We start from the raw sequence: 23591 nt of genomic DNA on the forward strand, positions 1-23591 counted from the left end.
CTTGTTTTCCTTTATTGTTAATGCACTTAAATAGGCTTTGATGTCGCTTTTCTTGGTAAGCAACTCAAGCGTAGTGGTACAAACCCAGCATTAGTCTTTCAGGACATGAACCATTAAAGACTCTTCAGGAATTGGTAAGTCACTCTATATACACACATCATGCCATCTGACTAAAATGTAAATAATATCAATAACAGGACTTCCTAGCACTAGGACGTATATCATTCTGGAAGTCTCCTTCCATCGTCTTCAAGACTAGATGAAGCCAAATTAATAAAACAGCCCACCCTTCTCCTTTGTCACTGTGCCGTCAGAGGGCTATTAATAACCAGCAGAAGGCAAAACCATATTTGGCCATGAAATCCCACCCACTCTCATTTCCAGTAGGTTATCCAGAGAGCTATTGTTTTCTTCATCCCATCTTGGATCTGGATTCTCACTTTGTATCTATGGAAATCACGTCGAAAGATCATGTCGTCATACTTAATTTCATGTGTGTGAGAGAGACACACAGAAACATGCTATGCATAGCGGTATCTTCAGTCCTCGGTTATATTTCTGTCCTGTGCTATCTGGTGGGTCTCCTTCCACTGACTGACCTACTTCTCTGTAACTCTGCCTGCCAGGTTGAGTTTGACACTCAAGTCTGGACAGAGAGTGGACACACATATTGAATCTGACTTACCTTGGTTTACTCAACACAGCCAGAACCTAAACACAGCCATGGAGCAGGAGCTTGCAGAGGAGACTGAGACGCAGGGTGGGTTGATCCATGGATCGATTGTTTCTTTATGTTCATGCTGTGGAAACTCACAATCCAAACTGAATAGCGTTTAACGTCATACACATTGGACAGATTAACTTAATCTCTTTAGAGGTTGCATATTGCCTGTAAACCAAAGCTTAATAAAAGTCAATGTGTTCTAATTTACTGCTTAGAAATATCACCAATGAGAAACTTCTTTCTCAAAGTAGAAGTTGACGATAAGAGTTTAAATAAAGAATATTTCAGTCATATAACTGTGGATTAATGGTATAGCTGATGATCTGCATGGGATTGGACTCCAGAATAATAACCCTCATGTTTGACACTTTTCCACAGGTTACACAATACTGTAGCTGTTTATGGCCTTAAAGAATCTCAGGCTAATAATAGCAGATAATGGCGTTGGGGTGGGGGTTGTTTAGCTTAATGTTGGGGGTACATAAATCTGTTTAAGCTTAAGGATTGCACTCTTAAGATTGCTCGAAGGAAACACCATTTCGATTGGCCAAGTACTCTTTCCAAATACCATTTCATGTTTTTGTGCATTTTAATAATGATGGGGTTTTTTTTGTTGTTTTTTATGAGCTGTATTTAAAATATCCAGTAAAATCTATCTGGATTTTCATACATACCATGACTAAACAATGTTGTGCAATGACTGAGTATTAATATCACTTTGCTCTCCATACATTAAAGCTTCTGTAATCAAAGAAAGAACCCGAGCTCATAAAATTCGAATGTGCAAGAGCACATTGGTTGGATTCATTTCAATTTCATAAAAATGAAGGTGGGAAGCTTTGAGTTCACTATAATTCTAACTAACTAGCTACCTTATATTGTTAATTAGCAGTTTGGTCCAATGCCCCAGTATCAATTTTTCCATACTTTTTCCTAGGTAGTATATATATCAAGTTCAAAACTATCAAGTGTTTGAAGTCTGCATTCCTTTTGTTTAGGTGTGGATCCGTTCCATGGGATTTGAATACTCACTGGTTTCTTCTCATACAAAATTATTCCCTTGTTCAGTAAATGATGAAGGATTTTCATTCAACACAATTTTCCTAGAGAAGCTTTTCTTTCCTAGACCAGTGCACATCTGTCAGAGTTACAAAGTGTAATAGTGTCTGTACTACAAAGAAAAATATCTACGTTCCACTCAGTAGATTTCCAAAAAACCTTGGTTGTGCCACAAGTTACATGTTTTGGGGAGCCGTAGGTTGCTTTTTTGCCTCAACAATCTTCAATAAATAGATTAAAATCCCTAATGAATTTAAACGCTAACAGGGTGATGTCTGATCCCTCCATGTACAGTGCATCCGGAAAGTATTCACAGCGCTGCACTGTTCCCACATTTTGTTATGTTACAGCTTTATTCCAAAATGGATTCAATTCATTATTTTCCTCAAAATTCTACAAACAATACCCCATAATGACAACGTGAAAGAAGTTTGTTTGAAATCTTTGCAAATTTATTAAAAATAATAATAAAAAAAACCACAAGCATTCACAGCCTTTGTTGAAGCAGCTTCGGCAGCAATTACAGCCTCAAGTCTTGTTGAGAATGATGCCACAAGCTTGGCACGCCTATTTTTGGGCAGTTTCTCCCATTCTTCTTTGCAGGACCTCTCAAGCTCCATCAGGTTGGATGAGAAGCGTTGTTGCACAGCCATTTTCAGATCTCTCCAGAGATGTTCAATCGGGTTCAAGTCTGGGCTCTGGCTGGGCCACTCAAGGACATTCACAGAGTCGTCCTGTAGCCACTCGTTTGTTATATTGGCTGTGTGCTTAGGGTCGTTGTCCTGTTGGAAGATGAACCTTCGCCCCAGTCTGAGGTCCAGAGCGCTCTGGAGCAGGTTTTCATCAAGGATGTCTCTGTACATTGCTGCATTCATCTTTCCTGCTGGTTCCAGACTTCTTCCATTTACGGATGATGGAGGCCACTGTGCTCATTGGGACCTTCAATACTGCAGAAATGTTTCTGTACCCTTCCCCAGATCTGTGCCTCGATACAATCCTGTCTCGGAGGTCTACAGACAATTCCTTGGACTTCATGGCTTGGTTTGTGCTCTGACATGCATTGTTAACTGTGGGACCTTATATAGACAGGTGTGTGCCTTTCCAAATCATGTCCAATCAACTGAATTTACCACAGGTGGACTCAAGTCAAGTTGTAGAAACATCTCATGGATACCGTCAGATAGCCCGCATCTTTTGATCTAAGTAGGCGTGGCGGATCATAGAAAACCAAAAGGTCGATTATATACCGTGGTGTGAGACAGTTTAGTGCTTTATAGGTTAATAAAAGTATTTTATAATTAATGCGAGATTTCACTGGGAGCCAATGCAGTGTGGATAATATCGGTGTGATGTGGTCGTATCTTCTAGTTCTAGTTAGGACTCTAGCAGCTGCATTCTGGACTAACTGGAGCTTATTTATATTCCTACTGGAACATCCAGACAGTATGGCATTACAGTAATCTAATCTAGAGGTGAAGAATGCATGAACTAGTATTTCCGCATCATGTAGTGACAATATGTTTCTTATCTTAGAAATATTTCTGAGATGAAAGAAGGCTATCCTAGTAATATTATCTACATGAGCATCAAATGATAGGCTGGAGTCAATAATCACTCCAAGGTCTTTAACTGCTGCACATGATGAAACAGAAAGACCATCCAGAGTAACCATGTGATCAGAAAGAATACTTCTAGCTACACGTGGGCCTAATAAAAGTATTTCTGTTTTATCAGAATTAAGCAGAAGGAAGTTAATTAACATCCAATGTCTAATGTCCTTTACACAATCCTCAACTTTACTAAGCTTCTGTCTGTCCTCTGGCTTCGCTGAAACATACAACTGTGTATCATCAGCATAACAGTGGAAGCTAATTCCATGTTTACGAATAATTTGAGCTAGGGGTAGCATATATAAGGTAAAGAGCAGTGGGCCTAAAACAGAACCCTGTGGAACTCCAAAAGTAACCTCAGTACACATGGAGAAATCACCATTTACATCTACGAACTGATAACGATCGGTCAGATAAGACCTGAGCCAGGAGAGGACTGTTCCCTTAATACCAACAACATTTTGTAATCTATCAAGTAGAATAGTGTGATCTATAGTATCAAAAGCTGCACTAAGGTCGAGTAACACAAGCAGCGAGACACAACCCTGATCAGAGGTCAGTAGAAGGTCATTTACTACTTTAACTAACGCTGTCTCTGTGCTATGATGAGGTCTAAATCCTGACTGATACAGTTCATGAATGTTATTCCTATCTCAGTACGAGCATAACTGCTTTGCTACAACCTTTTCTAAAATCTTAGAGATGAAGGGGAGATTTGATATTGGTCTATAGTTGGACAATTGAGGCGGGTCAAGATCAGGTTTTTTAATCAAGGGTTTAATAACTGCTAATTTAAGTGATTTAGGTACATAGCCAGTGCTTAGGGAAGAATTGATTATATTTAGAAGTGGTTCAATTACTCCTGGACAAATCTGTTTAAACAAACATGTAGGTATGGGATCTAGTAAGCAAGTTGATGAATTGGCTGAAGAGATTAATGTAGCTAGTTCGGTCTCTCTAAGCGGAGCAAAACACTCTAAACATTGATCTGATATTGCTACATTGTCATGTAATGGGTTTGTTACAGTACTGTCCGGTTTTAATTTAATGGCCTGAATTTCACATCTAATATTTTCAACCTTATCAATGAAAAATTTCATGAAATCTTCACTGCTATGTAATGATTGTGATTGAGTGTTCCTCTCTGTAGTGGTTTTATTCCTAGTTAATTTTGCTACTGTGTTGAAAAGGAATCTAGAATTGTTTTTGTTGTCTCCTATTAAGGTGGAGAAATAGATTTTTCTAGCATCGCCAAGAGATTTCCTATATTTCAGGAGGCTCTCCTTCCATGCTGTTTGAAATATCAGCAGTTTGGTTTGACGCCATTTACGTTCTAATTGTCGAGTTGTCTGTTTTAAGGTTCGCGTTTGATCGTTATACCAGGGTGCAAACTTTTTTTCTCTAATTATTTTCCTTTTGAGTGGAGCCACTCTATCTAGCGTGTAGCGGAGTGTCGACTCCAAGCTTTCAGTCGCCTGATCGAGTTCTATCGGATCAGACGGTGATCCAAATCTAATTGATGTTTCTGCGAGGTTATTTATGAAGCTCGGTGCAGTAGCTGATGTAAAAGTACGTTTTATGCGGTAGCGAGGCGAGGTGGAAATATTATGATCAATATTTATTATGAACGAGATAAGATAACGCTCTGAGACAACTTCAGACTGCGGAAAAATGATATTTTCTATTCTTAATCCGTATGTTAGTATGAGGTCAAGAGTGTGACCACCATTATGAGTAGGTCCGATTACGTTCTGATGAATCCCTACTGAGTCTGAGATGGACACAACCGCTGTTCTTAGAGGGTCTTCCAGGTTATCAAAATGAATATTAAAATCTCAGACGATTAATGCTTTATCTACAGACACAGCCAGGTTTGAGACAAAGTCTGCAAATTCACTAAGAAATTCAGTATATGGCCCTGGGGGTCTGTAAATAATAATTAGAGGGATTGACTTATTTGTGGCTACATAACTTATACCGGTATAAAGAATTTCAAAAGAATTAAATTTAAGACTAGGTTTTTGTGTGACGACTAGATTTTGACTATGGATGAGACCAACACCTCCTCCTCTACCAGCTGAAATGACCATATTTTACCAGATTCTGCACATCACTGGAGCTGCACTGGAAGGATGAACATAAAGACTTCCAGAATATATTCCCACAATTGGGGTTTTGATTATGGTGGTGAAGAGCACGGTGTCACACGTCCAAAAACTCCCACTGGTGTTCACCTGGGTTGAGATCTATTGACTACGGGAGCCATAGCCTATGATTTACACTACCGGTCAAAAGTTTAGGAACACTCATTCTTTATTATTATTTACTTTTCCTCACATTTTCGAATAATAATAATAATAAAGTCATCAAAACTCTGGAGTAACACAAGTGGAACTATGGGAATTATGTTGTGATAAAAAATCCCAAATAAAGCAAATCATTTTTAAAGTCGACGCACTTTTCGCCTAGAATTTCCAGAAATGTGTTCTTGGCGTTTTCTCACCCGATTTCTTGAGGAATTTCCCCGAGATGATTTTTAAACAGTATTAAAGGAGTTCCCACCGACGCCGGACTCTCATCGGCTGCTTTTCGGAATATTTCGCTCCGAGCCGTCCGTTTAAGACAAATATTTATTTGTAAATAAAATGTTAGTTTCCTAATGAAAGGGATGAAGACGTCGGCACGATTATATTTTTGTCTACGACACGGATTTCGCACCTTTAATCCCACACCTTCAGATCAAAATCTTTTTAAGATCATGAGAAACATTTCAGTCGCGTGTCCACAAACTTTTGACCAGTAGCGTACATCATTTTCATACTCAACCAACCAGCTCTTGTGCCCTGCAGATGCATGCGTGGTCATCCTGGGAGAGGCCACTCCCATCAGGAAAGAAAGATTTCATCATAGGATAAAGGTGGTCAGTCAGAGGGAACTTTTTGAATTTGATTTGCACTGATGATTCCGTCCAAGGGGGGAAATGAACCCAATTAAGCCAGTGAAATAAATAAACACAGCATAATAGAGCCAGCAGTTTCTGTGTTGAGTTGTGATCTGTCTGGACCTGTGTTTAGCTGGATATTATGCAAGCAAACTAGTTTGTATATCATTAGATTTATGCTAGATGACATTTGGGGAATAAGATCATAGAATATTTGTCATTAACTGGCTTTTATTTCATCCTTTCCCACTTTCCACAAGCAAGCTCTGGTTTTTCTAATCATCTCTAACCTAAATCACGGAATGATTTAAGAGTTTCTACTTTTGTAACTTGAACTTAAGTCATTTGAAGAGAGTATTGCGTTAGATTTTAGAGTATTTGAACATTTACTTGAGTAAAGGAATAGTGTACTTCTACCACCTCTAACTGTTACAGTACTCCTTACGTGTTTTATTATTATTATTATTATTATTATTCCAAATAATATCTTTTTCCATTGTTGTTTGCTTTTACTGCCACAGAAGTTACTCCAGATGCTGAGCTGGCAGCAGCTATTCTGAAGAGACATTTCCATCCGTCTCTGATCAAATCCGAAGCGTGGGAGGGATATATGTTTTCCGATCTCGAGATTAAAATCAAAGAGTCGACTGATTGTTACGGCGCTGTGCTGTGGCCCTCGGTAAGTTTTCTTTTGGTGACTCAAATATTCAAACCATTAACTTGTAATCGCCATGTTTACTGTGTGTTTGGTTTGTTTTTTTTACTAGGCCATGGTGCTGTGTCATTTTCTTGAAACCCATCAGGAAAACTATAACCTTGTAGATAAGAACGTCATTGAGATTGGTGCTGGAACAGGACTGGTTACTATAGTGTGCAGCCTTCTAGGTAAGAAAGATACTATGCAATAGTCTCAGATTTCATTTTAGCCTCTTAGTCATTCGGTGACTGCAAGTCATTTTTATAACCTACAGGTGCAAAAGTGACGTCCACAGACCTCCCAGATGTTCTTGGTAACCTGCGCTATAACGTGAGCCGCAACACCAGGGGGCGCTGTCGTTACGAGCCACATGTGACAGAGCTCACCTGGGGGCAGCAGCTAGAAGAGCGATTCCCACGCGCATCGTGTCACTATGACTACCTCATGGCTGCAGATGTTGTTTACTCCCACCCATACCTCAACGAACTGATGGAGACGTTTGAACACCTGTGCTCAGAGGACACTGTAATATTTTGGACAATGAGATTCCGCCTGGACCCTGAGAATCGCTTCGTGGACCGATTTAGAGCCCGCTTTCATTTGGAAGAGCTTTATGACTTACCCAGCCTACACATTAAGCTGTACAGAGCGCAGAAGAAATTCTCAGGCTCGAAAAGTCATTCTGGGGCCGCGGCGTAGTATCCGGGATGGCAACCGTGCGGGATTTATTATTCATACATGTGTGTGTTTTAAACTCCTGAATTCACTGTGGGTGTGCTAATAAATTTGCTGTGAAAATCTTCACTTGGCAGCTAAAAATATTCCAAATTTCGTAGCTTAATATTAATTCACATTGATTTTCTGAAATGGTGAATACATTTACTTCTATCTTCCATACCGCTCATCCTACACAGGATCGCGGGGAGCCTGGAGCCTATCCCATGGAACTCCGGGCACGAGGCGGGGGACACCCTGGATGCGGTGCCAACCCGTCGCAGGGCACAATTGCACACATTCACACACCACGGACAATTTGGAGAAGCCAATCAGCCTACAATGCATGTTTTTGGACTGGGGAGGAACCCGCAGTACTCGGAGGAACACCACACACTCCACAGACACCAGGCGGAGGCGGGAATCAAACCCCCAAACCCTGGAGGTGCGATGCGAACGTGCTAACCACTAAACCACTGTTATTTTCAGTTTATAAATAAAAAACAGTGAATATAGAGTATGTCTGAATAAAGCAGACACAAACCTATAGAGCCGAACTGTGGCTCTCTGGCCTGGGATTTGAACTAACAACCTGCCACTGGTACAGCGCTACTAGTGACTTGTGGGTAATGGTTAAGATGTAGGACTACTGATTGGAAGGTCGTGAGTTCAAATTCCCCCGAGCTGCCACTGCTGGGCCCTTGAGCAAGGCCCTTAACCCTCACCTGCTCAGTTGTATAAATGAGGTAAATGTAAGTCGCTCTGGAGAAGGGTGTCTGCCAAGTACCATAAATGTTTACAACACATCATTATCTATTCAAATATCTCCAAGAAATTGGAAGAACTGTATCTGTACAGAGGTTAAAATGTTTATTAAGACCAAACTGAGGAGAAAAATGGGGTAACCCACCCCCCGTTTCTATTCTCTGTGTCTCTTCTATGACTGCGCTGTACAAAAATAACCAGTGGAGTCCACGGATAGTTACGCCAAACAGTACAATCTAACTCGCCACTTTATTATTTAAGTAATATGCCAGCCATACGTGACGTTACTTTACTACTTTAGAATTAAACTGCATGTAAAGACTTCGACGTAGGACTGAAGCGAAAATGAACAGCACGAATAGTAACGCTCTTGCTGTTTGCCAGGCAAAATGTCAAAAAGTTGGACTGCTCTTGCCATTGGACCGCTCAGGGTCCAGCGTGCTCGGTCTTCCAAATGACCTTCCTGGCCATCCTGTATATATTTACAACCACAGTGCCTACAGTATCTCACAAAAGTGAGTACACCCCTCACATTTTTGTAAATATTCGATTAGATCTTTTCATGTGTAAAGAAGCTTTGAGCGGACGGCAAATTTACACTGCAAGCTGTACACTCGCTACTTTACATTGTAGCAAAGTGTCATTTCTTCAGTGCTGTCACATGAAAAGATATAATCAAATATTTACAAAAATGTGAGGGGTGTACTCACTTTTGTCAGATACTGTATCTGTCCACTATAGCCGTGAGGTATAAAAAAAAAAAACCCCTCACTTCTGGTCATTTCACCAGCAGTAAATTACAGTAAGTTCGAATATTGTTAATGTTAACGTAAGTTTTATTGACCAGTTAACATTAACTTATGAAATGAATGAAATTCTTAAATATTTTTGTAGTATGTGACTGTAGAGCGTACAGCATAGAAGGTGCTGTGATTAAAATATGAACAGACGTGTAGATTAGATCATTTTAAAAAAATTCTTCTCTGTAATGTCCTGCCACTAGTCACCTCGTGCACTCCCGTTAAAGCTTAAAACTGCAGTCGAATACGGCCTTTAATGATCAAATGACATATCTGACGTGATAAGACACCATATCTGAGTGTCTTATAGTAAAATACATGACGTTCTCAGTGACGATGCGTAATGTTTTCTTTGTGTCGTCCTAACAAAAACGTAAATGAACCAGCTTTTCAAAGAAGCCATTTGGTACTTGTGCTACAAACATAATCTATTCTAAACCATTTATTTCCGGGACTTCTTCTTGCACAGAAAAAATCATTTCACTGTTTGTGAACTACATATGGCACCGATCTAATACCCAGTATCGGGTCAGTATCGGAGAAAAAAGAACCGGACTGATTTATATTACGTTTATATTTAATTGTACTATATTATATGTATTATATTACCAATGTAAGTCATTTTTGTGTGCTAGCTGGGTTTTGTGCAAGTCATTGTTCTTCCTTCAGTGCTTGAAAAATATCATTTTAAAGTTGATAGTTTTGAAAAAGGATTTCAATATTTCAGTTTCAGTATCAGAATCAGAACCGGAAAAGAAAAACACATCACGCAATCTCTCACCCGACATGACAAGTGGATATCTTTTATAATGGATTATATCAGTATTTTAATATTTATATATATTTCTTAATGACACTTTTTATTTTATTTTTATTTTTTACAAATAAAGTTCATCTTGCAATTGACGGCATTTTTAAACCTTTTGTATTGAATTCATTTCTGTATATATAATTCTACAGTAAACTTCACGTCAAATAAATGTATTCCTGGACCCTATCATTTCTGTGAGAGATAAAGACCTTGCATTAGGTGAACTCACATTCCAGTCATATCTATACACACACACACACACACACACACACACACCTTATATCTTTCAGCTTGTTTTGTTTGTCGGTGTTGATCAATGTGTCCTTTCAGGTCTTTCCTCGATCTATTTAAACAGATCAAGCCTAACTTCAACTATATTTATTCCGGATAAATTGTTAATTCATTTCCCAGATCTCCGACTCAGGAGATTTCAGTGGCAGATTCTTTTGAACAGTTTCACCCTGGCGATTTACATTAGGTGGAGATCATTACGTTCAGAGCTGTGATTTATTAAGGAGCTGTAATGTAATGCACGTCACAAGATCCTGCCGGTCGTGTTACGTGTAGGCGTAAACATGCCCCGACTCACGTACAGCACATAGGATGGATGTGTTTCTAAGAAAAGAATTTTAGAATTAGCCTCTTGGTTTACAAACTATACAGACACGGTATCATCTGTTCGAAACCGTTTATCTAATGCAAACGGATCTACTCTGAACCCTGCTCACGTCCATCCCTAATAGGTTGGAGAGTTAAAATGGCTGCCAGCCTTGGGAGGGTTGGGTTTTTTTTGGTGATGAGGGAAACAGGAGAAGATGCAGAGAGAATTTAGATGGCGAGGGTTATTGAGGGTCAGGGTTACCGAAGATTTCCCAACTCTCTGAATGGACGCAACATCTGTCATATCGGGTTTCCCATCTGCACAATCCATTAAGTGTGAAAATAACAATTGTGCATTACACGGATATCAAAACACACAGCACGGAGAATAAACGACGTGATTACTGAATGGACCAGATGCTGGATGGACAAACGTAAATCACTGCCTACAGTGCTGTTCAAGCATTCAGTAAGTATTCAGTAGGTTCTCAGAAAGTTCAGCTATGACGTTCCATCCGTAATGTTCCCGCAATGTTATAATAACTGTTGGCTTTCTTCACTTCAATCTTCAAGTTTTGGCATGTTTTCCTCACAACATTCCGAGTTAAACCAAACAATAACATTATGTCAACATTAGGAAGTTACCGTTCCTTCAGTTATAAACGTCGTGTTTAAACTTTCTCCAGAAAACCCAAAAAAGTGAACACCCTGTGAAACCATAATGATCAAAAACTGATCACTGTTAGTTGGAACGATGTCAAATTTATGACTGCTGACAAAATAGAAGGAGATGTAACATAAAAGATGTACATTTTCTTTACATGAAACTGTTATTCGAGGAGTTCAACATGCAATTGCAAAGAAACTTTTTTTCATGCCAAGACACATTATACACAATGAATATTGTAATAGAAATACCTGGATTTTGATTTTTATTTATTTAATTTTTTTTTACATAACGTTGCAATCAAAATGATTCAACCCCCCCATTGAAAATCAGGTTTATTGTCAAAATGTACAGACTTTCAGCTGTTTGTAAAGAACAGATCGAACTAAAGCGAATGAAATAGTTCAACACAACGAACGCTTCAAGCGGTTTCCCCGAATTCAACTGAAAATCCAACTTATAATGATCTCTCCAGTCTCAATATTATTCAACCCCTTCATGACAAGCATCTTTACTACTTAGATCATCCTTTTGCTGTTATGACCTGCTGCAAACGAGATGCATAACCAGACACCAGCTTCCTGAGGAATCTCATCCCGTTCCTCATGAGCAACGGCCTCCGGTTCGGTAATATTCTTGGGTTTGCGTTCAAATCCCACCAGAGATTTTCGATGGGGTTCAAGTCAGCTGACTGTGATGACCCTGTAGAATCTTCCTGGACGACTTCTGCAACAAAGCCTTGGTGGAATTTGAGGTATGTTTGGGATCATTGTTCTGTTGGAAGGTCCAGTGAAACCCAAGCTTCAGCTTCCTCACAGACGGCACGATGTTTTCTCCTGGGATTTCCTGATACTTCAATGAATGCATCTCGCCTTCCACACGCTGCAGGTTTCCAGTGCCAGAGGATGCAGAGCAGCCCCAGAGCATCACCGATCCTCCACCATGCTCGACTGTGGACAGTGTGTTCTCTCTTCATTCTTCTTCCTGCAGAAATGTTTTGTTTCATCGCTCCACTGAACAGAATCCCAAAACTTCTGTGGCTTATTTATATGATTTTGATCCGACTTTTCTTGTGCTTTTGGGTCAGTAGTGCGGTACGTCTTGGAGTTCTGGCTTGGAAACCTTCTGCATTTAGTACACGCCTTACTGTGCTCACTGAAACCTCAGTGTCAGTTACCACCAAGTCTCGCTGCAGGTCTTCTGCAGTCACTCGAGGGTTTTTCACAACCTGCCTTCTCAGAATTCTGCTTGCAGCCGTTGATGGCGTCCTTTTTCTGCCCCGTCCAGGTATTTCATACATTTTCTACCCCTGGCCATTTCAGGTATTTCATGTGCTCCAGCTCAAGCACACCTGCTTCAACTAATGAAGCCCTTGATTAGTTGCATCAGGTGTGCTTGAGACGACACCTGTTTTGCATGTTTTGCTGTTGTGGGGGATTCTATTCAGGGGGTTGAATCATTTTAAGACTGGAGAGATCATTATAAGTTGCATTTTCAGTTGAATTCGGGGAAACCGCTTGAAGCATTCGTCGTGTCGAACTCTTTCAATTGCCTCTGTTCGATCTGTTCATTGCAAACAGCTGAAAGTCTGTACATTTTGACAATAAACCCGAATTGCACTGGGGGTTGAATCATTTTGATTGCAACTGTGCTTGCTTGTGTTATATCACACCCGCTATTTAATCCACGTTGTATTAATCTTTACATCTACATCTCATGTCAAAAGATAACTGATCATACCATCACACTTCATCAAGCACTGATGATGATCATATCAGTCAACACTTTCCATAAATAGAACCACCTCCCCTCCTGTTTTTTGAAATCTCTCCCATTTGTGTGGATCTTTGTGCGAGCGCCTGTTTCATGTATCTATTTCTAAATTTAATCTGGGCACCGTGTAATGTTGGGAGTGTCTGCTGTGATGCTGGACCTCTATAATTCTGTCTGGCTGAAGCCTGATAATGCAGTTAGGACACGATTACCTGAAGACGTCTGGGAATCTGCTGACTGAAGGTATGTGTGGCGTGGATTACGTCTCCTGTACACGATGGATTGACCTGTCGGTATCATTTACGTCTATCAGTTTCTGCTCGAGAGTTTAGGGGTTTTAATGCAGTACGTTAGTGCTTTACATGATGAGTTTTGTGTGTTTTTCACAAACAGGACGCATTGTACAGTGTGGTTTAAACATTTATGGCTTCAAAATTCAAATTTACATATCAAATATTTGTAGATTGTAATAAGTTGAACTCGCACGCATCATAACCATCGGCCAGGTTTAAACATTCCTTGGACGTTTTATTTATATTCATACTCATATCAGTGATCAGCGATGAACCAAATGCCACATTTCAGCCAGTAAATTTACAGTCATTTAAAGCATGCGGTGAATAATGTTTCTTTTTCTTAATTCAGTATTACATTCTAGCAGTGCAAAGCTGTAGTCATGGAGAGAATCACAGCCGAGCGTACAGACGAAGAAGTGGGCAGGGAAACAGAGGAGGAAACAGAAGCGGAAAAAAGAAAGGAAGACGGTTAGTAAATTTGAACTTGTAATGGAATTAAATATGCTTCGAGGAGTAGAACTGTTTGAAAAAAAAAAATGCTTTAGTGCATTTTGCTATTCTTGCCTCATGGGTCAGACCTCAGCGGTGTGGCGTGTCAGAAAGCCTGGGTGCCAACCATCTACTTCAACGTTAGCAAGGAGATTCATTACTACGCCGGACATGAAATCAGGATCTACGAGTCTCTTGATTCTTATGGCGCCGTCATCTGGCCCGCGGTGAGACATCACTGTCGCTTTTAATACACAAAATTCAATACCCTCTAGAACGTTTTGATATTTTGAGCTCAGCCCTACAGGGATAGTGTTTATATATTGTTTTATTTAAACATGTTTTTATTTCCAAAACACAAAAACTAGTGCTTCTTTTGTACGCTGGAGAGAATAATTAGTACTGAGTCTCCTCCTGTAAGGTTTCACAAGGTTGGAGACACTTGGTCATTCATGCAGAATCTTTTAAGCTCCTTCATAGGTTTGTTCAGTAGAATTCAGCTCCAGAGATTGAGATGGTCATCGCATAATACTGCTTTTGTGTTTCCGGGGGCACGGTGGCTTAGTGGTTAGCACATTTTTCCTCGAATCTCCAGGGTTGGAGGTTCGATTCCCACCTCCACCCTGTGTGCACGGAGCTTGCATGTTCTTCCCGAGCTTTGGTGGTTTCCTCCAGGTACTCCGGTTTTCTTCCCCCTGCCCAAAGACATGCGTTGCAGGCTAATCGGCATCGCTAAATTGTCCATAATGTTTGAATGTGTGTGTGTGTGTGCCCTGTGTTGGGTTGGATGTCCAGGGTGTCCCCCGCCTTGTGCCCTGAGATTTTATGTTTATTTATCCATTTCTGCGTTGGTCTGGAAGTATATTTGGCTCATCATCTGGTCGAAAGTGCTTAACCTCCTGGCAGAGGCAACAAGGTCTTGGGCTGAAAGATCCTAGTACTCAGCAGAATTCATGATCAATCTTCACAAGAGCCCCTGAACCACCAGCCAGAAAACAGCCCTAACGCATCACTGATCCACTTTCATTATACACTAGGGTATCAGGTGATTTTCCTTGTACGGTGTCCTCCACTAATATTGGCACCCTTCGTTAATATGAGCAAAGAAGGCTGTGAAAAATTGTCTTTATTTGTTTAACCTTTTGATCTTCTGTACAAAAAATTCACAAAAATACTCAAAGATGAAATACTGTCAAAGATATCAAACAATTGCAAACACAACATAGGTTTATATATATATAAAAAAAAACTTTGTTAAATATAGGTGTGCAACAATTATTGGCACCCTTTAAGTCATTACTTTGTACTACTTCCCTTTACCAAGATAACAGCTCTGAGTCTTCTCCTATAACGCCTGATGAGGTTGGAGAATACATGGCGAGGGATCTGAGAGCGTTCCTCCATACAGAATCTCTCCAGATCCTTCACATTTCGAGGTCCACACTGGTGGACTCTCCTCTTCAGTTCACCCCACAGGTTTTCTATGGGGTTCAGGTCAGGGGACTGGGATGTTCATGGCAGGAGCTTGATTTTGTGGTCAGTAAATCATTTTTGTGTTGATTTTGATGTGTAATTTGGATCATTGTCCTGCTGGAAGATCCAACCACGGCCCATTTGAAGTTTTCTGGCAGAGACAGTCAGGTTTTCATTTAATATCTGTTGATATTTGAGTCCATGCTGCCATGTATCCTAACAAAATGTCCAGGTCCTCTGGCAGAAGAACAGCCCAAAACATTAAAGAGCCGTCATCATATTTAACCGTGGGCATGAGGAACTTTTCCATATGGCTCCCTCTCTGTGTGTGACAAAACCACCTCTGTGTTTATTACCAAAAAGCTCTATTTCGGTTTCATCTGACCGTAGAACCCGATCCCATTTGAAGTTCCAGTAGTGTCTGCACACTGAAGACGCTCGAGTTTGTTTCTGGATGAGAGTGGAGGCTTTTTTCTTGAAACCCTTCCAAACAGCTTGTGGTGATGTCGGTGACTTCAGATTGTAGTTTTGGAGACTTTCTGACCCCAAGACACAACTAACTTCTGCAGATCTCCAGCTGTGATACTTGGAGATTTTTTATCCACTCGAACCGTCCTCTTCACAGTGCGTTGAGACGATATAGACACACGTCCAATTCCAGGTCGATTCATAACATTTCATAACACATGTGATGAATGACTAAAGGGAATTTCCCCTATGTCTTCCCTCATATTTATACCCCTGTCACCGAGGTGTATTTACAAAATAAAATAATCAATGGAAATATACTTCAAATATATATTATTTTTCTCATATGAATACATAGAGGTGCCAATAACTGTTGCACACCTATATTTCACAATTTTTTTTATTTATTTATAAACCTGTGTTTATATTGTTTGATATCCATGAGAACTGAGTGAATGTTTTGAAAAAGAGGTCAAAAGGTTAAACAATAAAGACAATTTTTCACAGCTCTTTGCTCAAATTTACCAAGGGTGCCAATATTAGTGGAGGGCACCATGTACGGTCCCCGTTTGATGCCAAACATCCTGATGACCAAAAAGTTATTTTGGTTTCATCTGGCAACAACACACAACGCCAGTTCTAATGATGCTTGATAGAGTCCAGACACTGCATTTTGTGAGCTGCTCTCGGTAACAGCTCACTTCTTCCAACAATTTCAAAACAACTTTGTTGCTATGAAACAGTTGATTTTTTTTTTATACTTGACCAGAACCAGAATCGAATAAATTGTGCAATTCTAAAACTGATCTTTACAACATTCCTCTCTCTCTCATTCTTCGTTATTCTCATTGTGTTTTTGTCAGTATGCCCATGGGTCCAAATCCTGGCAAATACTCAACTTTTTCAGACATGTGAAACTTTTTATGGTCCTACTCGTGCTAATGGCATTTAATCTCTCATTTATTTTTATATCACCCACCTCATTTGTACCCGTCAACAACAACAGTCTATCTGTTGGCTAATGGAAGTGATTTTACATGTGTGCAACCGTCTTTTTATATTAAACGTAATTGGTTACCCGTCTGTGGCGTGCATATGCGTCGTGAGTTACCTTGTCTGGAAAACGAACAAGGCTCAGAAGCTGCGCTGGGAAAATGTCAACGAAATGCAAAAACTGAAGCAACAGTTAAGATCCACTGTGGCAATATTTTTAATCACAAGATATGTTTGAAATTGTAGATTATTATAGGTCAGGAAAGGAAAAAAATCCAAACCGCACTAGTTTATTATACAGTGGGGGGAAATAAGTATTGAACACGTCAACGTTTCGTCAGTAAATATAATTTCCAATGATGTTATTCACGTGAAATTTTCACCAGACATCAGTATTAACTCCAGAAATCTTTAAAATATAAAGAATTCACAACGTTAAAATCCATAAATAATGTTATGTGAAATAAAGTGGAGTGACACGGGAAAAAAGTATTGAACACGTTAAGAAAAAGCAGTTCTCCAAGGCAAGGTTATTTATGGAATTTAACATTGTGAATTCTTTATATTTTAAAGATTTCTGGAGTTAATACTGATGTCTGGTAAAAAAAAAATTCATGTGAATAACATCATTGGAAATGTATTTACTGAAAATACTTATTTCCACCACTGTAAGTGTTAGCCTGTGCAGTCCAGTCACATGTTAACGTTCCCGAGTCCTGTGACTGAATACCACTGCGATATTTGAATAATACTTCCTTCTAATTCTTTTCAAACAAGTAGGGACTCGCACTTTGTGAGTATCTGGATTCTAATCGAAGAACGATTAATCTGCAAGACAAAGCAGTCTTGGAGCTTGGAGCAGGAACTGGCTTGGTATCCATTGTGGCCAGCCTATTGGGTCAGTTATATCCTTTGCATACAGATTCAATATATGAATATGATTTGGCATAAACGTTTGCGTGCTTCAAACCATGATAATGTTACGTGTTCTACAGGTGCTTGGGTAACTGCTAGTGACCTTCCTGACGTCCTGGGAAACCTGCGATTTAACTTGCGCAGAACCACACGGGGGCACTGCAGATATACACCACAGGTGGCAGCGCTGTCATGGGGTTACGACCTGGAAGAAACCTTTCCTCGGAATGTTTATCGATATGACTACGTTTTGGCCGCAGATGTGGTCTATCATCATGACTTCTTAGATGAGCTGTTAGCAACCATGCGCCATTTCTGCCAACCAGGCACAACCCTGATCTGGGCCAATAAGATCCGCTTTGCGTCTGATCTGGTGTTTACGGAGAACTTTACGAAGACTTTTAACACCACGATACTTGCAGATCTGGGTGAGATAAAAATTTACTCTGCAACCACGAAAGATGCTGAGGTAGAAACTCATTTTCCAGTGCTGCTGTTAGAGGATGCGGTGAAGCAGGAAAAGGAGTCGGAAGAGTGCGACTCTGGAGAGATCAGCAAGAAGCAAGGTCAATATGCTAACGTGGATGAACTGGAGGAATTAGACAGAGATACAAAGCAAAGGAATGTCAATGGAACAGGAGTCAAGTACAAAGAAGGTAAATATCTGAAGGCCATTCCGAACTCTGCTGTGTCTCTCCAGATATCAGACACTGACAAAATCTGCTTACAACATGATCGTTGCAAAAAAGGTCCCTTCTTCAGTCCGTACAGGATTCCACTCAGTTTTTTTGTGACTGTTGCGTCCAAAAACGCTCGATTTTGCAGCACTTTTTTGAGCTTTTTTTTTTTTTAAGGAAATCTACTTGAATTGGCAAAATTTCCGTTGGACGAAATTGTCTTCGGCAGTCATGTTTGTTGGGAAATGAGACCTTTTAGCTGTACTCATGTTCGAAGCACCTGAATCGTAGAGGGCTTCGATTGCATGCGTGTTGTGATGTCTTGGCCCAAATCTGCGGAAAATCTGCGATAATTTTGAAAAATCGTAAGCTCGTACGAGTGGTGCGGAGTTTTCTCGATTTCGCGTTAATCTCTGCCAACGCGGAATCTTGAAGGTACTGCTTCGTAGTCTCTCCGTGGACCTTTTTGTCCAAGACTGTATTTTAAGTTCTTACTGACCATGATCTTTCCAAACACCTAATGTTGTATATTTTTAGCAGGATCACATGACTCCGAGAGGAATGACCGACTGGTCTTCCAGAGATCCTGTACACCCGGCACAGACGATAAACTAGTAAAAGATATTTACGACTTTTTTGGCTACAAAATCTGCATTGAAATACCCACCGGTGAGATCACGTGTCCGGCGGTAAGCAGTCTCCATAATCACATAAAGTCATCGTATGTGAAAGCTAACTCACTGACGAAAGCTCAGATCTTTTGTGTTGCACTTTCTTGTCCAGGCGGTGGCTTTATGCAAATTCCTAGAAACACCAGCAGGTCAAGAGCAGATCGTTCTCCTCGACCGAACTGTACTAGAGCTGTGTGCAGACACTGGATTGCTGTCAACAGTAGCTACATTGTTGGGTAGGTTTCACAATATAAGTTTGATAAGAACATTATCACGAATCAGTACCAAGTAATAAATCTGGCTTGTAGGTGCCAGAGTAACAGCTACGGACCACCCGGAGAGCTTGGAGAATCTAAGAAGTAACTTGCATAAGAATACGAGAGGTCGTCAAAGGCACGAACCACAAGTGATAGCGCTAACCTGTGACTTCGAGCGAAACTTCCCTCATTCCAAGTGTCAGTATGATTACGTGCTGGCAGCTGAGGCGCGCTACCACCACGACTGCTTCGCTGACCGATTGGTTACCATGAGACATTTCTGCCAACCGGGCACAAATCTGATCTGGGCCATTAAAGTGTGTTGCCCATCTGACCGGGTCTTCATTGAGGACTTCAATAAAGCTTTCCATACCACCATGCTAGCAGAGCTGGATGGGGTGAGGATTTACTTAGCAACTCACAGAGCTACAGACAACAAAGATGATCTGACGAAGACAATGAGCAGAGAAGAAGAGACGGAAGAGCGTCAGACGGCATGGGACTATACCGAGGAAGAGAGTTCAGCACGAGAAGAGACACAAAACTGCAAAGACAGACAGGTAGATATCAACAAAAATGAGGTTGTTATACATCAACAGAAAGCGGAGGATGAGCAAGAAGAATATACTGGAGAAAATGACCGGGAGTATGGAAGATCTGGGAAATGGGAAGAGTCGCAGGTTCACAGTGAATCCGAATCATCCTCTACAGGTAATATACAGTAGACCAGTATTAAAGATTTACGTCAATTTGTTACGCTAGGTTTATCTATCGATCGATTGATTGATTTTTGGCTCCGTCCTCAGACGAATCACAGGAACAGTTATCTTGTCAGAGGATTTGGGAATCCAAGCTTTCCTACTTACCTGGTAAAGAGATTCACTACTTCATGGGACACAAAATCATCATAGAGGAGTCATTCGATTCTTACGGTGCCATGATTTGGCCTGCGGTGAGTGTCGATTGAGAACGATGGACGGCTGAACGACGTAACGATCAACTTAGTTACTATTTACTTATTCCGATTCCTCAATCTCATAGTGATTTAGGACCGTCGTGTCATTTTTGCAGGCGATTGCGCTCTGTAAATTCCTGGAAACACCAGATGGGAGGCAGCAAATGAATCTGCTTGATAAAACAGTTCTGGAGATTGGAGCAGGGACCGGGCTACTCTCAATTGTCATAACTTTGCTCGGTAGGTCTTACTTTGCTTGTACAGTTGTATACGTTTATTCATGAATGAAACAAATGAATACATCTGATTGTGTTTGATGGCGTTAAATTGTGTCTGTAGGTGCCAAATTAACAGCCACTGATCTGCCAGAAATCTTGAGTAATCTGAGGTATAACCTCAATCGGAATACCAGGTGGCTGCGCAGACATGAACCCGAAGTGAAAGAATTGTCCTGGGGTTACGAGTTAGAGAAAACCTTCCCTCGCTCCTTACACCACTATGACTATGTGTTGGCAGCTGATGTGGTTTACCATCATACCTTCCTAGATGAGCTTCTAGCCACCATGCATCATTTCTGTCAACGTGGCACAACTCTCATCTGGGCCAATAAGATACGATACCCATCTGACCTGACTTTCTTAGAAAACTTCGAGAACACTTTCCATACCACACTACTAGCAGAGCTGGAAGAAATAAGGATTTATAGTGCCACGTATAAGTCTTCGTAAAGACAAAAAAAAGGAGGACAAGAATAAGCCGGTGAAGAATGTTAACACAAAGACATTTTGGAATTTAAGCGCCCTCTGCTGACGGTAATGTGAAGTGGACTTGCTGTGAAAACTGAAGCATTCCACGTACTCCATCACGTCTGATGAAACTGCGCATGCCTTGAGAGTTACCTTATAAAGAGCGACTCCAGCAGCCTATGGGGCAGTGTGTGACACCGTCTGCTACGTGCCTTAGCGCCCACGGAAAAACACTCCCTGTATTTACTTGCTGGTGGAAGCTATCGAGTTGTGTAATTTGTTCGTTTTTACAGCTTAAACACTCTACAGACAGAATGAGCGTGTCCGTTATTTCCCAGTAGCTGAGCAAACTTTGGTGTGTTTGGAAGTATAATAGTGCCAAAATGTCCTCAAGGCAAAATGGCATGTTGAATTACATAAATCGAATAAAAACATACCGCAATAACAATCCTTGGATTTTTCTGACCAGCAATTTGACACAAATCGAAGAAGAAAAAAAAAAAAACACAGCAATGTCAATACTTGAATTAGTTTCCTCTGCGATTCATTGGGTTTGTATATTTTGATATTTTGAGCATTCAAAATACAATGCACCCGTATTCACCTTCCTGAAATACAGCTCCGAAATATTCAGTTGTTAAAACATCAGCTTCATTAGAAGTCGGGTAATATTTCAACACGTTCATTTTTCAACCTCAAAAAAATTTCAAGTATTGTTGTTGCGATGCGCTTTTATTCAATTTATGTAATTCAACATGCCATTACGCTTCGAGGACATGTGGCACTATTACACTTCCATAGGTGTGTTTGTGTGCTTGAAAAAAAAAAAAAAACCGAATGGCAACCTTGTATGGAACTGAAGTTATGAAGTGTTCAGTGATGGAGAATTGAGTGACTTGAAAGGAGTGATTACTAATGAGTTAGCAGGCTCTTAGCTAGCAGGTTAAACAGTGCTCCTAAATCATGCCCTTTTCTTCAGCGACTGTTCTTTGGGACACAGTATCTGTGTAGATTGTCCCAAACAAACTTAAGACAATTTCTTTTTGTTTTAAAACGTTTTTATTCAGAATCATCTGTATCGTATCACACAATTCCCAACGTTACAGTAATAACAAAATAACTTGTCGCGACTTTCCATACATCTCTTTGTGTAGAACGGTTATAAAACGATCGTACATATCGTAGGCTTCAAATTAAAAGTACATTTTTTTTTAAAAAATATTGGCATGAACTAGTATTTGTTTCAACTTTAGAAATACATATCCATTAATACATCTTAAGCTCTCGGACAGAGCGACGGCGATACGAGACCCGTGACTGCACTCGGAGATGGACGGCGTGAAGATCGAAATGATTTAAGGCCATTGTTGAAGAAACTGATGTTGGCAAAGTCCATGCCAGTGTAACCCTGAATATATTGTTGCAGACTAAAAAACACAAAAACTGTGTGCGTATTTAAACCACGTTGGAGAAGGAAATTATTCCATTAGCACACTATTACAAGCTAGGATCATTTCAACAAAACAAAATATGACCCTCGAGATGTATGGCATCATCTGAAATGATGTTCTGGTGATCAGTGCTGATGATAAGTACAGTACACACCAACAAAAATTAAAGCTTATAGAACTCGTTTTGTTTTTGGCAATGATTGCCAACGGTCACCCACAGCAGTGATGTAGGAACTGAGCACTTCATTTCATAACCACAGCTGCAAAGCTGACACATTACTGCCTGTAAAGCACCACATTTTCAGCGACAAGAATATGTAAACATACATTTAAACCCCACTCAGAAGAGATCAAAAACAGCTGCAGCCAAATGGAGCTTAACAACGGAAGTTAGGCATGAGCAGCTTTACTGTACGATGATGGTGATGAATACACACAGCGTTGATACCGTGGAGATGGATTCATAGGCTTTCTAGTGCAGCTCAACTCAAACTTCACGTTGAAATCCATACTATACCGATTTAAAGGAAAACCCCCTCCATGAAACATATCCACACTGATATTTGCGACGTGTTTAGGGATTCTGGTGGTTGGTGCTGTATCGTCATAGACGTTAGCGGTGGTCTGCTGCTCTGGTGTTTAATACGAGAACGAGACACAGCTTCACCGCGCGGTTCTGATCGGTTGATTATAAAATAGTCGCTCGGAATGGAGTTTTCCCTTTAAATGTATGGACTATGATACATTTTATTTGTTTGTTTTTTCTAAAAGGTGCGCTATTGCAGTGCCATGACCACACTGCCATTTGTAAAAATTGCTAAATGGGAGTATAATAAAACAGGAAGAGAACCAGTGTGCCAGGCAAACTATATAAGCATATGCATCCAAAAATAAATAAATTAAAAAGACATTTTGTACACTCACTCGCTCGCTCGCACACGCACTACTTTCACTCATAAAAAGGCAACACTCCATAATACAGTATAAAGACCCAGTTCAATTTCCTCTTGATATAACGGACTGAAAGCTATAAGCCTTC

General features: G+C 40.3%; 2 protein-coding genes across 4 annotated transcripts; both read left to right on the plus strand.

Moving 5' to 3' along the window:
• The first annotated feature begins 360 nt into the window (after positions 1–360).
• mettl21e (methyltransferase like 21e) lies at positions 361–7852 on the plus strand. The gene is made up of 4 exons (XM_017457538.3): positions 361–760; positions 6856–7013; positions 7102–7219; positions 7306–7852. Exons 1-4 carry the CDS (start codon positions 724–726, stop codon positions 7728–7730), a joined length of 738 nt encoding a protein of 245 aa, XP_017313027.1. The 5' UTR covers positions 361–723; the 3' UTR covers positions 7731–7852.
• Positions 7853–10945: 3093 nt separating this feature from the next.
• On the plus strand, positions 10946–21416 carry LOC108259000 (uncharacterized). Of its 3 annotated transcripts, none has more exons than XM_047151318.2 (11): positions 10946–11190; positions 13807–13925; positions 14034–14173; positions 17661–17778; positions 17876–18451; positions 19010–19161; positions 19256–19379; positions 19452–20111; positions 20207–20352; positions 20472–20595; positions 20695–21416. In XM_047151318.2, exons 2-11 carry the CDS (start codon positions 13838–13840, stop codon positions 21081–21083), a joined length of 2517 nt encoding a protein of 838 aa, XP_047007274.1. In that variant the 5' UTR covers positions 10946–11190; positions 13807–13837; the 3' UTR covers positions 21084–21416. The 3 variants fall into 3 exon arrangements, with proteins under 3 accessions (XP_047007274.1, XP_017313590.1, XP_017313589.1); XM_017458101.3 differs by lacking the exon at positions 10946–11190 and adding an exon at positions 13108–13404 and having other exon boundaries at positions 19013–19161; XM_017458100.3 differs by lacking the exon at positions 10946–11190 and adding an exon at positions 13115–13404.
• The last annotated feature ends 2175 nt before the right edge of the window (positions 21417–23591 follow it).

The sequence above is a fragment of the Ictalurus punctatus genome, chromosome 26 (assembly GCF_001660625.3).
Source record: "Ictalurus punctatus breed USDA103 chromosome 26, Coco_2.0, whole genome shotgun sequence".
Classification (NCBI taxonomy): Eukaryota; Metazoa; Chordata; class Actinopteri; order Siluriformes; family Ictaluridae; genus Ictalurus; species Ictalurus punctatus.

Bases quoted from the DNA above. Each gene is read 5' to 3' on its own strand.
- mettl21e (XM_017457538.3), top strand. From the start codon at position 724: ATGGAGCAGGAGCTTGCAGAGGAGACTGAGACGCAGG. The intron at 761-6,855 runs GTGGGTTGATCC...TTACTGCCACAG, and splicing joins AGAGGAGACTGAGACGCAGG to AAGTTACTCCAGATGCTGAG. The intron at 7,220-7,305 runs GTAAGAAAGATA...TATAACCTACAG, and splicing joins TATAGTGTGCAGCCTTCTAG to GTGCAAAAGTGACGTCCACA.
- LOC108259000 (XM_047151318.2), top strand. From the start codon at position 13,838: ATGGAGAGAATCACAGCCGAGCGTACAGACGAAGAAGTGGGCAGGGAA. The intron at 14,174-17,660 runs GTGAGACATCAC...TCAAACAAGTAG, and splicing joins GCGCCGTCATCTGGCCCGCG to GGACTCGCACTTTGTGAGTA. The intron at 20,353-20,471 runs GTGAGTGTCGAT...TCATTTTTGCAG, and splicing joins GTGCCATGATTTGGCCTGCG to GCGATTGCGCTCTGTAAATT.